At 41.7% G+C, this 18,736-nt stretch overlaps 1 protein-coding gene across 3 annotated transcripts in view; it reads right to left on the bottom strand.

The window, feature by feature from the left end:
* Nucleotides 1-18,736, bottom strand: part of col22a1 (collagen, type XXII, alpha 1) — a 344,398-nt gene that overhangs the window by 202,958 nt on the left and 122,704 nt on the right. For all 3 annotated transcript variants that reach the window (XR_010960277.1, XM_067978562.1, XM_067978572.1), the window contains exons 7-11: nucleotides 17,617-17,892; nucleotides 14,575-14,655; nucleotides 8,318-8,434; nucleotides 3,871-3,915; nucleotides 1,662-1,715 (exon numbers count right to left, since the gene is read on the bottom strand). Coding sequence is in view for 2 of the 3 variants with exons in the window: in XM_067978562.1 (XP_067834663.1) it covers nucleotides 1,662-1,715; nucleotides 3,871-3,915; nucleotides 8,318-8,434; nucleotides 14,575-14,655; nucleotides 17,617-17,892 (573 nt within the window). In the remaining variant the exon portion in view is untranslated. The remainder of the gene's footprint in view (nucleotides 1-1,661; nucleotides 1,716-3,870; nucleotides 3,916-8,317; nucleotides 8,435-14,574; nucleotides 14,656-17,616; nucleotides 17,893-18,736) is intronic.

Raw genomic sequence — 18,736 nt, 5'->3', positions numbered from 1 at the left:
TAGTACAGCTTCCTCCTATTAACCATTAACGTGAACTTGAAAATACCCCACTCAAAATGATCCAACTCTCTTCCATCTTCCTCAGTTATATCATAAATGATCAGGGTATTTCACCTCTTCAAACTATTTTTCGTTTGTTTGTTGAGGTGGTTCTCAGTCTCTGGAGGCCTCCTTTAATGGGAAGGCACTCATCAAACACATGCGCCTGGAATTTCCGTAGGGTTTCTATCGCTGTAACATCGGCAGGAGATCAGCAGAACCCCTGGAGATATGGCATAAATGGCTAAAGCAACTGTTTGCACCATTTCTCCAAGGGTTCTCCCGATCTTCTGCTGAAGAACCCAGTGGAAATTTTGTCCCATGTTGAATTGTCAGGTTTCAGAGAGAAACCTGGGAAGTAACTTTGTCAAACAGGGAGGTGTAAAAACTGTGGAGTAACGAAAACATGATTAAAGAAGAATTATTTCAAAGTGGAATATTTCTGTGAGTAGGGTCAAAGAACCAGAAGAGTTATCTATCACCCTTGAAGTGATGAAGGGACATCCAGCTGATTCAGTGAAGTTTTTAAAAGGCAGTGATCTGTTTTTGATGAAATTTGTGTTGTATGTAATTTATTTGGCAAACATTTTTTTTTAATTGTTCACTGTTTTTTCAGGAAGATAGCAACCCTTTAATGGAAGGCGGAGCGAACATCTGGTGCAATGATATTGTCCCTAGATGCTTCGCAAATGTAATGTGATCTAGTATATCCAGGGGCAACCAGTGGCTGAACTTAAATACTGTTCTTACCTTATTTTTATTTCATCGACAGGACATTCAATTTGAACCACTTTTATAGTTTTTATGGCATCCAATCAGTATACGAAAATTAGATAATTGGTTATATCACCATATCCAGAATGAATGAGGACCATACAGCTGTTACCCAAACAACTGTCACCAGCTCATAAACTTGTTACCATCATTGTGGCTACTTCAGTTCCAATATATGTTACAGATTAGTTTGGTAATATCACTAGAATGAGAAAGGTTAGGAGAATTTTTTTTTACACAGGGTGTTGTTGGAATGTGGAATGCTTAACAGGGATTGCATCTTTTAAGGAAAAACTGAATAAATATTTGAAGCAGAGGAAGATACAGGGCTTATGGAGAGATGGGCGGCGTAGTGCAATTAGTTTTTGATTACTTTAGCAAGGAGCCAGCACAGACACGATGGGCTGAATGGCCTCTTTTTGTACTGTAAACTTCTATCAATTGATGGTTCTATATTGTACCTTAACATACGGAAACAGCTTAAAATTCTTGAAACAATGAATCACCACAAAGTACAACAACTGTTATTATGTAGGCAAACACAGCATTCGTTCTTTGTCAGCAAAATCCTATAAAACTGTCATGAGATGAACAACCAGTTAGTCTGTTATTGGTGGTATTGAACAAGAAACATTGGCCGCACCACTCCTCACCGAACAGGGATATTTTGCATTCAATTGGAGCCACATGCAAATGTGCTCTCAAGTTCGACATTTCAACTGACAATACAAAACTCTTTCACTGGAGTGTCAGCTTAGAGATAGAATGATGGAAGCCCACCTCAACATGCTGTCCCACCATGCTGCCCCTACCAACTTAGAAATTACATTTAATATACAAGTACTTACTGGTTCTCCTTTTTCTCCTCTGGGACCATGAGCTCCCACTTGACCTGGTTCACCCTGCCAGCAAGAAATGAAAAACAAGGTTGTCAGTTCAAGTCATTGGCTGTGAAAACAGATCACAATTTTGTTTGTATCAATCTATCGGAAGCATTTTCCCAGTGGGGTCCTACACAATTATTATCATTTAGTGGAGGGAAAACGTATCTGTGTGTAAAGGGAGGGGGAAGAGGTTTCAACAAGCAAGACTACTACAATAAGCAGGCTTTTTAAAATCCAATCTTGGCATTACTTCATCAGTACCTCTTGATTTACTTCGTCTTTTCTCCTACATTTTTCAATTTGGGTTGTGTATAAATCTTAGCCTTTCACCCCACTTTTTCGATGAGAAAGAAGGACAATTAGTGTAAAGGGTTTTCCCTTTGACCCTCACTGATTTGAGTTATTCTCAGGCTCCTTGGTGCAATTCTTGATTGAATGTCACCTTGATATCAAAGCGATTTTTTCAGGGCCCATATCCTTTGCAGTGTCCAGTGCATTCAGCTGCTTCTTAAAGTAATGTGGAGTGAACCGAATTGGCTGGAGACCGGTATCTATGATTGTGGGGTCCTTCGAAGGATTCCGAGTAGTATCATCCAATTGGCACATCATCATTTCAGCCTTGTCTTTTGCACTAATGTGCTGAACTCCACCATGGTTGAAGATGGGATGTTTATGCCTTAATTGTTCAAACGTATAAAATCCTGACACTGGTTGATACTCCATTCAGTTCACCAGTAAGATATTGTCTCATCATAATAGAGAATTATTAGCAATCATGTTTGCTTAGGCCTTCTGTCTGCTAATATCACAAAAGCTAATGAGATGGTGACCTTCGCTAACACACATGTGAGTGGGTATTAACAATAACACAGTGCACACTGGTTAAAATCTGACTTCATTTACACTTAATACATTGGAGCTTTGTGTGATTCATGTCTGATGAAACTGGATAGGCTGTATGTCTAACATAACACGAGGCTCAATATTCATACGCAGAACAGGTTGAGCTAGTGACAGATAATTCAGGTTAATCAGACCATTTCAGCAGTTAGAAAACCAGTGGTAAATAAACATGTATGGTAGTTAAATAAGTATTGAAATTAGCTTGCTTGATAACAGATGTTGTAAGCTCTAATGTGGCTCATTTGGACAAATTCAAAACATTCTGTTGGATATTTTTGCAAGGGAGAGTTTGGCTTCAGTTTTTCTGATGCTGAGCTATTGCAAGTTTCAGCACATTCAGAGCTTGGCATTGGATGGATAATTAGATAGTACAGTAATAGCCATGTAGTTAATGGAGGGAGCAGAGGAGTAGAGTTTGGTGTTACAGGTGTACATGTGGAAGCTCAGCCCATGTTTGTAGATAAGTTGGGGCCTCCTTGCTTATTGAAGATCTAGAGTTTGCCTGGAGTTTGAAGATATAGGGCTTATTTGGTGTTTGCAGAATTTGAGTTAAATCTTTTCAGGTTTGAAATGTGATTCAATACTCAACTCAAGTGACTTATAATCTACTCTAGGTTATGCACACTTGAGGTCACTTCTGTAACTCAAAAGTCAATTAATTACCATATTCTAAATTCCCAGCCCGTAACATTCACAGAAGTCTGTTGACCTCGTTTAGCAAAGAACACTGGAAACCATTTCATATATGTATTGACTCAGTAATTAAATTTGTTTGTTGTTCTAGTTGCAGAAAAAATAAAGGGGTGAATTTATAAAAAGGATTTCAATGCAGCATCCTGTACTTTTGGCACCCAGTGTCTGTGTCCCTTGACTACCAACCTCAGAAGATGACTTGTCACTGCAACAGTGTGAAGATTTCTATTTTACACACAAACATTCTTGTGGTCCCTCTGGGTGAGATTTTCAACTAGTGCTAATAAATGTTTAGTTGTGGATAGTTTGTGATTATGGACCCATGTCTGCTATGAACTAGGTTGTGACTGCCCAAACTCATTTCACATGGGATTCTTACAATTGACAGAAGGAACATAATTTCATCTCATCAGTCTCATCGAAGTATAGTTGCCTATCTCAAGTATAAGAACCTTGAGTAGGATACTTTGGGGAGAACTTTCCTTCGTACATTAATGCATTATTATCCCGCAAAAGCCAAGCATAACTTTGAAAATAACTGGAAGCCACCTTCTCTGCCCTCTCCACCCAAACTAACCTTTGGACCTCTGGGTCCTTGAAAACCAGGTAGGCCGTGAGCACCCTGTGGAAAATTGCAATAGAAAAATCAAAACAGCAGCTGTTAAGAAAAAGTATTTAAACCACATCACATAGAGACATCAGCAGCCATTTAGGTTGCATCAAGACAATTGCCAGAAAAAATAGAGATAAGTGCATTTTATCTAGAAAGAGCTGACAAGTTAATCTGCCCAGATGTGTTCAGAGTCCAAGCTTTCAGGTGTATTCGTTTGGATGTAAGGAAACTTAAACTTTATCAGCAGCGAAAAGCATAAAAGATGTTCTTGTTGAAGTATATAAAATAATAGTTAAATAAGTCAACATAATAGGACAGGAGATAATAAGCATAAACTTATGAAAAATAAATTTAGAACAGAGAGGACTTCTTCATGCAAAGGATGGTAAATGTCTGAAGTAATCTGCCAGGTCGGGTAGTAGAAATACAGACTTTAGGGTATTCACAACACAATTGGATGATAGGCCTAGAGAGTTTGGGTACTAGAGAGACAAGCTTCACTGGGCCAAATATCTTTTCCTCATCCTTGACTTTTCATATCTTCTTACAAATCAGGCCAATACAGTAGTAAGGGTGCTATATTTATTATTTCAGGTTGTAGAGATTTCCAATTGGTGTTCTGGTTTTGTGCATCATTGTGTGTGATTGAATGTATATGAGTGTAAGGGTTTATGTGTGTGAGTGTATACGACTGTATATGTGTGAGTGAATATGAGTTTGTGTGTTTGTCAATGTATAAGTATACATTCGTGTGAGTATGTATAAGTATGTGTCGATGGGTGTGTGCATCTGTATGAGTGTATATGTACGTATATGCTGAACTAAGTATTAGGGTACATGTCAGGGATTAATGAAAGAGTTTAACCTTAATGTGGACACACTTTTATAATATACCATATATTGCATCACCTGTATGAATGAGTTTTGAAATAATAGTACACAACCAGTCAACTACATGGTGACTTTCACAGAAATTATATTGATGGATTTGTATTATAAATTGAATTTAAATACAAGACTTGCATTTATATAATGTCTTTCATGACCTCAGGATGTCCCAAAGTGCTTCAAAGCCAAAGGAGTACTTTTGAAGTGTAGTCACAGTTATAATGTAGGAAACATGGCAACCAATTTGAGCACAACAAGATCCCACAAACAGCAATTTGATAATGACCAGATAATCTGTTTTAGTGATGTTGGTTGAGGGATTAATATTGGCCAGGACACCAGGGAGAACTCCGCTGCTCTTCTTCGAAATAGTGCCATAGGATATTTTACGTCCACCTGAAAGGGCAGACGGGACCTTGGTTTAATGTTTCATCTGAAAGATGGTGCCTCCGACAGCGCAGCACTCCCTCAGTACTGCACTGAAATGTTAGCTTAGATTTTGTGCTCAAGTCTCTGGAGTGGGCCTATGAATCCACAACCTTCTGACTCAGAGGCAAGAGTGCTACCAACTGAGCCATGGCTAACATTGATTATACTAATTATGCTGATGGGATTGGTCACCTGGATAATTTATGGGGATCAATGATATTACATAGTTACATAGAATGTACAGAACAGAAACAGAACATTCAGCCCAACAGGTCCATGCCAGTGTTTATGCTCCACATGAGCCTCCTCCCACCCTTCTTCATCTAACCCCATCAACATATCCGTCTATAACTTTCTCCCTCATGTGTTTATCTAGCTTCTCCTAAAATGCATCTATGCTAGCCGCCTCAACTACTCCTTGTGGTAGCGAGTGATTTGTGTATCAAGATCCCTCTGCTCCTCTACTCCATTTAGTCTCTTACTTCCAAGGAATATGTGGCCTTCTTATTCTTCCTAAGAAAATGTACCTCCTCACAGTTATCTATATTGAAACTCATTTGCCATTACACGCCCATTCTGCAAGTTTATTAATGTCTTACTGTATTTTGTTGCAGTCCTCCTCAATATTAAGTATACCCCCCAATTTGGGGTCGTCCACAAATTTTGAAATTGTTCTTCCGATTCTCGAATCCAAATTGTTTATGTAAATGATGAACAACGATGGTCCCAGCACTGATCCTTGTGGAATACCTCCTCCCACCTTTTGCCAGTCTGAGTAACTACCTTTAACCCCTACTCTGTTTTCTGTTTTGTAGCCAGCTTGCTATCCATTCTGCTCCATGTCCCCTGACCTTAGTCATGAATCTACTATGCGGTACCTTATCAAAGGCCCTTGAAAATCCAAATATATTACATCTACTATATTACTCTTGTCTACCTTTTCTGTTACTTCTTCAGTGAATTCCATAAGTTTGGTCAAGCATGACCTTCCCTTTTGAAATCCATGCTGACTATTCTTTATTATATATTCAGTTTCTAGATGTTTTTCTTTTACATCTTTGAGTAAGGATTCCATTATCTTTCCTACCACAGACACTAAGCTATTTGGTCTATAGTTCCCTGGACTTGTTCAATCTCCCTTTTGAAATATAGGAATTACATTGGCTGAATACTAGTCCTCTGACACTATTCCATTTTCCAATGAATTTTTATGCATATGTAATAGTGCCTCTGCTATCTATTCCCAGCTTTTAATATGCACGGATGCAATCCATCTTGGACCAATGATTTTATCCTCTCTAAGTTTGATTAGTTTATCAATTACCTCCCCCCTTTTTGCCTTAAATATCTTCATATCTTTTTTGATCTTATCAATTAAGACGACATTAAATAAAACAAGTAGGAATCTGTCCTCTTGTAGATACATCTGATATGATTTTACAAGATTAGTCAACCTATTTTGGTTCAATCTGGTTTGGCTTGAATTTTCACATCCTGAAAAATATTCCTGAAATTGTATATATCTGAACCCTGTAGGTACCTCCTGTCCACTGCGTTGGGAGGCCGGCTCACTCATCCTTGCAGTCAACAGGGCAAAGCTATCATTTTTAGATGGCTGAATGCAATACTAAAAATGTTACAATAACATAAGCTTTCTTTTTATTATTTTCCAACCACCTACCCAGAGATACAAGAAGAGGACCTCGAGGACTGAAGAGCTGATCAATCTTCTGACCCGATGAGCAAAAGCCTTGGTTTAAAGGTTGTATATTTATTAATGATTTGCCTGCTGTGTGTATGAATTGTTAAGTCATTACACAAAAACATTGCGAATTATTAAGTGTATAACGAGATTTTATAGAGGAAAGTCATTTGTATGGTTTGATTTTGCTTCATGAATGCTCATATGAATGATAACATCATTAAATAATTACTTTTGATTAATGAAGCTACCATGAGTGAGGGTGACTTTCTTTGCTTGACTATTTGACCAGTTCCAAGAATCACAGGAAGTAAGGAATTCCCTACAGTGATCATAGCATTAGGCTAGAAACCAGGAGATCTGTATCTTTGTTTAATTTCATATCTCTGAGTGAACGTTGCACTTTTTAATGTGAGGAATGAGAAAAAATTAAATATTTCCCAATATTTGCACCCAGCGTTAGCTTTTGTCCTGTTGGGCAGCATATAAAGCTATCTCCATGTGCCCATTAATTTATATATATCTCATGTTGGTGACATCAACACACCCAATGAGATAACTGGGCTAAAAATAGCACTTTCCAAACCTCCAGGCTTACAAAATAAACACACATAGGACTGACTTATCTGGGCTTTAACGGCCAGATTGCCAGGTCTCAGAGGCTGCATGTGGCATTAGGATTGCAGTATAGTACAGTTGGATATCCACTGACACTTCCTCTACTTCGATTCGAGAATTACGCTACCTACTCTACCAGTGACGTTACCTTACATCACAAGAGTGACTACACTTCAAAAGTACTTAATTATGTGTGAAACTCTTTAGGACATCCTGAGGTTGTGAAAGGCGCTATATAAAGACAAAGTCATTAATTTTTTTCTTTTATATCTCACATCATCCAACATTCCATTTTCACATTTTGGTCAGTTTTGTGCTGTGAATCCACACCGAAAAAAAAGCTTGACTGAAACGGCCTTAAATTCATTTAACATAGGTGGTAGAGAAAGAGAGAGGAAACTTCAATTGCATTAGCCAGGATTTATACCCAGGTCCCAGATGTGACAGGGCACTGTGCTAACCCAGTGCACATTCAATTCTCCAGACAGTGGTACTTTTTAAATTTTCTATGGTTTTCTCAGTAGAGCCTCAGAAACCCATTCCTCACACAGTATTTCTTGGTTCAATCACCAACTATTGACTTCTTTAAAAATACTACAAGATTAAAACAAAGCTCTGTCTATTTTTCCCATGTATTTCAGGAAGGAGGCAGTCTGCTGCCCTCGATATTAGATAGCCAAAGGCCCGTGTTCACCCACTACCCTACTCCTTTACTTTGGTTTTGGATATGGTAAATAGTGACAATCCTGTAATTCATCCAATTACTTCTAGTACCTTTTCTCCCTTATTACAGGAACAGTTGATGGACTTCAAACTGTCGACCTCAGCGGGTGGTGGTGGTGTGTTTGAGATCTCCACATAAGGATGTTGAGTGGCAAGTGTAATTTCACACTGGAACAAACGAGAAAGTAATGGCTGTTAGAACTGGAGATTGAAAGGGTAAGAAGTGTAACAACAGTTTGATTCAAATGTATCTCAGTGCGAGTACAAACGAACAATACTGAAATGAATAACTCATAAGTGAATATAACTCTTAACGGAACTCCTCTCCCTACACTCTCATCCACCACTCTAGTCAACATGACTTAGTGGGTTAAAAAAAGGAAGACCAAAGCCATTGTCTTCGGACCCCGCCACAAACTCCTTACCCTCACTTCCGATTCCATCCCCATCCTCAGCCACTGCCTCAGGTTGAAGCCAACTGTTCCCAATTTTGCCATCCAATTTGACCCCGAGCTCAGTTTACGACTCATATCGTCTCCGACATAAAGACTGTGTACTTCCAACTCAGTAACATCGCCCATGTCTGCATCTGCCTCAGCCCATCCGCTGTCAAAACCCTCATCCACGCCTTTGTCACCTCCAGACTCAACTATTCCAATGCTCTTCTGGTTGTCCTCCAGCCTCCATAAACTTCAGTTCATCCATAACTCTGCTGCCCTTAGCATAACCCGCACCAAGTCCCACTCAACTACATTGGTTTCTGGCCTCTAATGTAAAATTCTCATCCTTGTTCAAATCCCTTAGTAGCCTCACTCCTCCCTATCTCTGTAACCTCCCCTGGCCCTGCAATCCTCCAAGAATTCTGGTCTCTTGTGTGCATTCCCACTCCCTTCGCCCCAACATTGGCAGCTGTTGCTTCAGCTGTCTAGGCCCTAAGCTCGAGACTCTCCTCCCTAACTTCCCTGACTCTACACCTCTCTCTCCTCCTTTAATACTCTCCTTAAAATCTACCTCTTCACCAAGCTTTTAGACACTCCTCCTAATATCTCCTTCTTTGGTAGACAATTTTAGTCTGATTATGCTTCTGTCAAGTACACTGCATGTTTGCTACATTAAAACTGCTATGTAAATGCAAGATGCTGTTGTTTTTTTTTGTTGTTGTTGTAAATGAATTACTCAGTATGGTACTGAGACTTACAGATCTGTAAGGTCTCAGATTTGATTCCTGATTTGCACTAAGTCAGCTGATCTCAGCTGCATTGTCACTAGGGGAACTTGTTTTTTTATTCTTTCATGGGATGTGGGGGTCGCTGGCAAGGCCAGCATTTACTGCCCATCCCTAATTGCCCTTGAGAAGGTGGTGGTGAGCCGCCATCATGAACCACTGCAATCCGTGTGGTGAAGGTTCTCCCACAGTGCTGTTAGGAAGGGAGTTCCAGGATTTTGACCCAGCGATGATGAAGGAACGGCAATATATTTCCAAGTTGGGATGATGTGTGACTTGGAGGGGAACGTGCACGTGGTGTTGTTCCCATGTGCCTGCTGCTCTTGTCCTAGGTGGTAGAGGTCGTGGGTTTGGGAGGTGCTGTCAAAGAAGCCTTGGTGAGTTGCTGCAGTGCATCCTGCAAATGGTACACACTGCAGCCACTGTGCGCCAGTGGTGGAGGGAGTGAATGTTTAGGGTGGTGGATGGGGTGCCAATCAAGTGGGTTGCTTTGTCCTGGATGGTGTCGAGCTTCTTGAGTGTTGTTGGAGCTGCACTCATCCAGGCAAGTGGAGAGTATTCCATCACACTCCTGACTTGTGCCTTGTAGATGGTGGAAAGGCTTTGGGGAGTCAGGAGGTGAGGGAAAAGCGTAGAGCAGCGGAAAGAAAGTGTACTTTAGGCACGCCAGATAAAATAAAAACTAGAAGGCGTAAGGCGATTAACCCAGCATTAAAGCTGTGGCAGGGGTTGGGAACCAGAGCAGGGAGACAGAGGAAAGCGTGTCAGGAAGGGACAGAAAGTATGGAGTAAAAGGTAAAGTGTTAAAAAAGGAAAAAACAGGAACTAAGTGTCACAAAGCATATTTGAAAGTTCTTTATCTGAATGCACGTAGCATTCGTAACAAAATGGATGAGTTAATGGCACAAATAACTACGTATGGGTATGATCTTGTCGCCATTACAGAAACATGGCTGCAGGGTGACAACAACTGGGAATTAAATATGCCAGGGTATTTAACAATCAGGAAGGACAGGCAGGAAGGAAGGGGAGGTGGGGTGGCTATGTTAATAAGGGAAGGAATCACTGTAATACAGAGAAATGATATTGGGACAAAGGATCAGGATAATGAAACAGTTTGGGTAGAGATAAGGAATAATAAGGGGAAAAAAACACTCGTGGGCGTAGTATATAGGCCTCCTAATAGTTGCAACTCTGCCGGAAGAAGTATTAATCAGGAAATAGTCGGGGCATGTATTAAGGGAACAGCTATAATTATGGGGGATTTTAATTATCATATTAACTGGACAAATCAAATTGGGCAGGGCAGCCTTGAGGAAGAGTTTATTGAGTGTATTAGGGATGGATTTCTTGAGCAGTATGTAACTGATCCTACAAGGGGGCAAGCAACCTTAGACCTGGTCCTGTGTAATGAGCCAGGATTAATTAATAATGTCCTAGTTAAGGATCCCCTTGGAATGAGTGACCATAATATGGTTACATTCCATATCCAATTAGAGGGTGAGAAGGTTGGTTCTCAAACAAGCGTACTGAGCTTGAATAAAGGAGATGATGATGGTATGAGAGCGGAATTGATTAAAGTGGACTGGGAAAATAGATTAAAGGGTAAGACGGTACATGAACAGTGGTGTTCATTTAAGGAGTTATTTTACAACTTTCAAAAAATAATATTCCACTGAGGAAAAAAGAGTGTAAAAGAAATGACAGCCATCCGTGGCTAAGTAAAGAAATTAAGGATAGTATCCGACTAAAAACAAGGACATATAAGGCAGCCAAACATAATGGGAGGATAGAAGATTGGGAAGTCTTCAAAAGACAGCAAAAAGTAACTGAAGGATTGATTAAGAAAGGGAAGAAAGATTATGAAAATAAATTAGCAAAAAATATAAAAACAGATAGCAAGAGTTTCTACAGTTATATAAAAAGAAAAAGGGTGGCTAAGGCAAACGTAGGTCCCTTAGAGGATGAGACCGGGAAATTAATGGTGGGAAACATGGAGAGCGCAAAAATGCTGAACAAATATTTTGTTTCAGTCTTTACGGTAGAGGACACTAAGAATATCCCAACACTGGACAAACAGGGGGGGAGGAGCTAAATACGATTAAAATCACTAAGGAATTGGTACTTAGTAAATTAATGGGACTCAAGGCAGATAAATCCCCTGGACCTGATGGCTTACATCCTAGGGTCTTGAGGGAAGTGGCAGTGGGGATTGTGGATGCTTTGGTAATAATTTTCCAAAATTCTCTGGACTCGGCAAAGGTCCCGGCAGATTGGAAAACTGCTAATGTAACACCCTTATTTAAAAAGGGTAGTAGGCAGAAGGCTGGAAATTATAGACCAGTTAGCCTAACATCTGTGGTGGGTAAAATTTTGGAGTCTATTATTAAGGAGACAGTAGCAGAACATTTGGATAAACATAATTTAATAGGACAAAGTCAGCATGGCTTTATGAAGGGGAAGTCATGTCTGACAAATTTGCTTGAGTTCTTTGAGGACATAACGTACAGGGTGGATAAAGGGGAACCAGTGGACGTAGTGTATTTAGACTTCCAGAAGGCATTCGACAAGGTGCCACATAAAAGATTATTGCTCAAGATAAAGAATCACTGGATTGGGGGTAATATTCTGGCATGGGTGGAGGATTGGTTAGCTAACAGGAAGCAGAGAGTTGGGATAAATGGTTCATTCTCAGACTGGCAACCAGTAGCCATTGGTGTTCCGCAGGGGTCGGTGCTGGGTCCCCAACTCTTTACAATCTATATTAATGATTTGGAGGAGGGGACTGAGTGTAACATATCAAAGTTTGCAGATGATACAGAGATGGGAGGGAAAGTAGAGAGTGAGGAGGACATAAGAAACCTACAAGGGGATATAGACAGGCTGGGTGAGTGGGCGGAGATTTGGCAGATGCAATACAATATTGGAAAATTTAAGGTTATGCACTTTGGCAGGAAAAATCAGAGAGCAAGTTATTATCTTAATGGCGAGAAACTGGAAAGTACTGCAGTACAAAGGGATCTGGGGGTCCTAGTGCAAGAAAATCAAAAGGTTAGTATGCAGGTGCAGCAGGTGATCAAGAAGGCCAACGGAATGTTGGCTTTTATTGCCAGGGGGATAGAATATAAAAACAGGGAGGTATTGCTGCAGTTATATAAGGTATTGGTGAGACCGCACCTGGAATACTGCATACAGTTTTGGTGTCCATACTTAAGAAAAGACATACTTGCTCTCGAGGCAGTACAAAGAAGGTTCACTCAGTTAATCCCAGGGATGAGGGGGCGGACATATGAGGAGAGGTTGAGTAGATTGGGACTCTACTCATTGGAGTTCAGAAGAATGAGAGGCGATCTTATTGAAACATATAAGATTGTGAAGGGGCTTGATCGGGTGGATGCGGTAAGGATGTTCCCAAGGTTGAGTGAAACTAGAACGAGGGGGCATACTCTTAGAATAAGGGGCTGCTCTTTCAAAACTGAGATGAGGAGAAACTTCTTCACTCAGAGGGTAGTAGTTCTGTGGAATTTGCTGCCCCAGGAAGCTGTGGAAGCTACATCATTAAATAAATTTAAAACAGAAATAGACAGTTTCCTAGAAGTAAAGGGAATTAGGGGTTACGGGGAGCGGGCAGGAAATTGGACATGAATTTAGATTTGAGGTTAGGATCAGATCAGCCATGATCTTATTGAATGGTGGAGCAGGCTCGAGGGGCCCATTGGCCTACTCCTGCTCCTATTTCTTATGTTCTTATGTTCTTATGTTCACTCGATGTAGAATACCCAGCCTCTGACTTGCTCTTGTAGCCACAGTATTTATGTGGCTGGTCCAGTTCAGTTTCTGGTCAATGGTGACCCCCAGGATGTTGATGGTGGGGATTCGGCGATGGTAATGCCGTTGAATGTCAAGGGGAGGTGGTTAGATTCTTTCTTATTGGAGATGATCATTGCCTGGCACTTGTCTGGCGCGAATGTTATTTGCCACTTATTAGCCCAATCCTGGATGTTGTCCAGGTCTTGCTGCATGCGGGTACTCTGCCTCAGTAGTTGATAGTTGCCAAAGTTCTCAATTTCCTTGCCCTGATGTGTGTTCTTGCAGCAGTTACTGGATCGCAATTAGGGGTGGGAATCCCTCCTTAACTGGGCAAAGCCGGAGTCGATTGTAGTCCCCTCACTGCTGTTCTGTCTGAGATCAGCTAACTTGGTAGATATCAAGAATTGAACCTAGAACCTTCTTGCTTTGTATGTCTAATTATATTACTTTTAATCTCTCCTCTCTCTTTCCCACTTAGCTACTTGTCACACCACAAGAGCACAAGAAAAGTTAACGATGAGAAACGGTAACATCATCCATAGAAGGTAATTCCCAAAGTCCCCTAACTCTCCTATCTTAGCATCTATCTCAATTTTGCACCATGCATCTTCTCTGTAAATAAATTTGAATACTAGATTTGGCCTGAATCATATCATCTGACTGTGTGGCGTTTTCCACCTTTTTGGAAGAGCATGAGCGCATGATGGATCACGTATACGACCCCCAGAGCAAAATATCTCAACAACAGAGTAATAAAACTATGTTATGCCCATTCATGGTGTAGTCTTAGATCCTAGGGGACATTTGTCTATTCAAACTGCATTATGCTCTGAACACAAATAGAGAAAGTTGGGATTGAATGTGAATTGTGATTATATCAAATATCATAATATTTGTTCAACAACAACTTGGATTTATATAATGCCTTTAATGTAGAGAGGCACGTCACACAGGGTTAATCAGACAAAAATGGACACCAAAACAAAAAAGATGATATTTGGAGGGGTGACCAAAAGCTTGGTCCAAGAGATGGGTTTTAAAAAGGGTCTTAAAGGAGCAGAGGGAGGTGGAGGAGTGGAGAGATTTCGGGAAGGAATTCCAGTCTCTGTGATCTAGGCCTAGGTGACCGAAGGCACAGATGCTAAAGGTGGGTCAATGTAGCTAATGATTTTACTAAAAGGGTACTTGCTGAATGTGTACAGAGCCATGTAAATCAGCTGTAAAGCTTTTAGGACTATTTGTTTCTTCCTTGCACATTTCACCTCTTACTGACCGGGTTGCTGGGAAGATCACAGCAGCTCTCCAGCTCCGCGTCCTTGGCATCACAGTAAATGACGATCCGCTGAAGGTCAAACTGGAAAAAAAGGAGCAACAAAGCATTTTTTAGAAAATGACGAATGAATATTGTAAATTTATTTTGAACCCATTTTCTTTTCTATCCTTTGCTCCCTTCAGGTTTTACGGCAGCTTTCCAGTACTTGCTGTACCACCGCAGAAGGATAGGGGCCTTACAACTCAGCTCAATCCAACACTCATCAAAGGAGAGTGAACTTTTTCTTTACCCGCTAACAAGAGAATGTCTATTTTCCTCTGAATCATTGATCCATTAATGAAATTGATTCTCAGAAAATGCACATTTCAAAAGCCACTTTTCCAGCAAGTTACTTCATGGCTCACTAATTACTCAGAAAAATGGGTACTTTCTCATTATTATCATTAGAAAATGACTTTTACCTCTGTCATTAGCACTTGGGCACGTTCCAGGGGAAGGGGAGAGGATAAGGGCAAATCCTGGCTGGTCCCCCTCCCCCCTCCCAACCCAGCCAAACTGGTGTTAACTATCTTTACTGGAACTCTGAAATCAGCTAATTCATTTCAAGCCAGGGATCAAACCTGGGATCTTATTTATCTTTACAGCTGTGCTTATACCAGTGTTAATACCATACTTATGCCACCGGTTCCAGATGTGAGAGTCTTGTGCAGCTGGCAGAAACCCGAAGTAAACTTAACAGATTTGCTAAGGCTGTGAAGACCTAGTAAACTTTCTTCCTGATTTGAAAAATGTGTTGTAGTGAAAACTCCAGAATACACATCTATCCTCACTCTTCCATCCCTCAGACCTGGCTGGTTGCTTCCATAGGTGACATTTCCATAGAGTCAGCAGTACAGAAACCATTCTATTCCACGGTCCCTCTCCATAAGTGTCAGATCAGTTTATTTAGTAGCACTTTTGTCTCTGCGTCAGAAGGTGATGGGTTCAAACTCCACTCTAGAAACTGATCATATCATCTAAGGTTACACTTCATTCCAACCCTCCATGGAAGTTCAGTCTTTTGGATGCACTGTTAAACTCCATATACCCATTGAAGTGGTTCTGATAGATGCCATGGCACTACTGGAAGAGCAGGGAATTCTTCTGGTGTCTTAGACAACATTCCTCCCTCAACCCAAACCACCAGAAACAGATTAACTGATCACCCATCTCATTTGTTACTTCTAAGACCATGCTGTGTGCAAGTTAGCTGCCATCTTTGCCTATAAAACATAATTCATTGGTTGTGCAGTGCTTTGGGAGGTTATAAGGATGTTACAAGGCACTATCTTTTACCGCGCTCAACAGCTATGGAAATCCTACTGGTGGGGTGGTGGGGGAGGGGGTGGGGATAAAGAGCTGATTTATCTCTGCAGATTTTCATCTCAATGGAGGGTCAAATGTCACATTCCAAAGATCACATTGGCAGGGGCTCAATATACTGTTTTAAAATTGATCTAATCATTTGCAAGTTTCCAATCCAAAGGAATAATTCCTGAATCTAGACAGCTTTGGAAAATTATGACTAATGCATGTACAATTTCCTCACCTATTTCTTTTAATACTCTGGGGTGGAGACTATCAGATCTGGAAATTTGTTTATGTTAAGTCACATTATTTTCTCCGTTTCCATTTTTTGTACATATATTAAAATCATTATGTTCCTCCCCTTGACTTATTTTTAGGTTGCTTTGTGCTGCTGATATTTTGTCCCCTTCCTCCACTGTCAAAGCAGGCATGAAGTACTCATTTAGAAAATCTGCCATTTCCTTATTGTCCAGCAGCCAATTTGTGCATGATAAAGTCCCACAGCTAATGGAAATTAGATAAATACTCAAAGGGGAAAATTTTACAGGGCTGTGGGGAAAAGAGCAGGGGAATGGGACTAATTGGATTGCTCTTTCAAGGAGCTGGCACAGGCATGATGGGCCGAACCCTAACCCTAATCCTAACTCTAATGGCCTCCACCTGAGCTGTACCTATTATGATACTATGATACTATGAAGTGGTACTGACCAGCCAATCTGTTTTTGGTCATGTTGACTTCAATGGAAAGTAGAATCAGGCGGTGTGGAAACCAGATGGCCGATCTGATCCTACCCATTTATTGCCAGATGCTGCCTGTTTCCTGCTGGATTAAACTTACCCTTCTGGAGTGGAGCTTGGACCCATGACCTTCTGATTCAGAGGTGAGAGTGCTACCACTAAGCTAAGCTAGCGAAATCAGGTGAGAATATATTGGCCTAGAAATTTGATCGCAATCAAATTTGGGCGTGATCTGGGTGCAGTGGTTGCTGCGTGTACGTAACCAGGCTGGCAGCAGGACAATTGGAAATTGGTCTGCTGGTCTCATTTATTTATTACCAGCGAGCTACAAGAGCCAGTCACAGCCGCAGGAAAAAGCGAGATCGGTCGGCTGGGATGTTGGCCGAGGGCAGCAAGCAAGTTGTGAGAGATGAGGAAATCGGGAGGGGGACAAGCGCGAGCCAACAGCAGCCTGCAATTTTAATGTGGAGCCAGGAGCAGTATTGCTGCTCTTCCAGGCTCCACATTTACCTTTTAAGTGGCAGTCTCCAGCTGTGCCTGTAAGGACAACTGGTTTGGCTCCTGTGCGCCCGAGAAAACTGACCGCAGCAGGCATGTTGCAGGCTGTATTTAGTCGCGATCCAAGATGGCAAAGGAGCCTGAAACAGGCATTATGACACCGATTTGCATAATTAAAGAACCTAACGCCTACATCAGGTATGTGCCCTGTTCGACTATATGGCGCCCTATCCAATATGGTGTGTGGTGCACTTCCAGCACAGGCTGAGTGTGTGCACGCGCGCACTATATTGGACCCTTAAGTGCCCACTTCCAGATGGAAAAATAGGCACTGTGCAATCGAATTTCTAGGCCAGAGAACCTTTAAAGCATTTAAAAAATATACATTTTTGGATAAACAGAGCATTAATTTTATTTTCCTTCTTTCTTTTCTAAGAGCACAAATGAGGCACTACTCACATCGATTGGGATACTGTCGTACAGGCGCTTGCCAATGACTGTCTTCCCTTGGATGTTGATGTTCTCCCGTTCTTCCATTGGCAGCGTTTCAATCAGTTTGCAGTCGATGTAGAGGGAGACACTGTCCGACTGAATGCTCAGTGCTATTTTGTGCCAATTGCGGTCAAATAAGCCGGTGACTTCTCGGTTTGTGAAAACTGTTCTCACGGCATCCTTCCTCAGTCCGACTGCGTTGTACTCCACAGCTTTGTTCTCACCATCTAATCGAATGGAAACCTGAAGAATGCAAAGGAAGTCATCACTGGGCACTCCACCCTTAAAGGGGCCTTGCTGCTTAAACTGGTATCAGCCACTGACACTGTGGCCCTGATATTTACAGGGAGGCAGGGAGGGAGCGGCCAGGAAATCTGGAAATGCAGGGAATGCGGAAGTCCAGCCAGCCAGATTGAGAGGCTGGCTGGCTGTCGGGCGGGAAGGCCTGAGGCATAAGGCTGCAGCCGAGGAGCGAAGCGGAGAGGAGGGAGGAAGGGAGGGAGGGGGAGAGAGATCGTGGGTAGGGGAAGAGATCGTTGGGGGGGGGGAGATATCGCGGGGGGGGGGGCTGTCGGATCGAGGGGAGGGAGGCCGATTGCGGCTGGTTTTCTTGAGGAGCCGGGGGGAGCACTCCTTCTCCTCCTGATCCACAAGCAGTACTATAAAAAGCACTCACCTGCTGACTCTGGCCGTTCTCAGCTCCCTTCAGCTGCTGGATTTCCCAAACCCTGGGATACCGGGCCCATAGCCGTTAAACCTAAAAGGTTGCTAAAATCTGAGACACGCAGCCTCATTAATATATTAAAATGACTGACCCACTTCTCGAGAACAGGTTACTCGCTTGCCCCCCAACCCGCCCCGGTTAAACTGCAAATAGGCCCGTTCGCAGCGGGTTGGGGTCAGGTTTCAGATTTTTAAGAATTTAACCTCCACTCTCCGCTCCTCTCCCGCCCGTCCTGGGGGATTAAAATTGCCACTGTGATTCTATCACATAGAAACATACATAGAAACATAGAAAAGAGGAGCAAGAGTAGGCCATTCGGCCCTTCGGGCGTGCTCCGCCATTCAAAATGATCATGGCTAATCG

Source organism: Heptranchias perlo, chromosome 3 (assembly GCF_035084215.1).
Source record: "Heptranchias perlo isolate sHepPer1 chromosome 3, sHepPer1.hap1, whole genome shotgun sequence".
Classification (NCBI taxonomy): domain Eukaryota; kingdom Metazoa; phylum Chordata; class Chondrichthyes; order Hexanchiformes; family Hexanchidae; genus Heptranchias; species Heptranchias perlo.
Note: the sequence above shows the minus strand (reverse complement) of the source record. Positions and strands in the feature narration are given on the sequence as shown.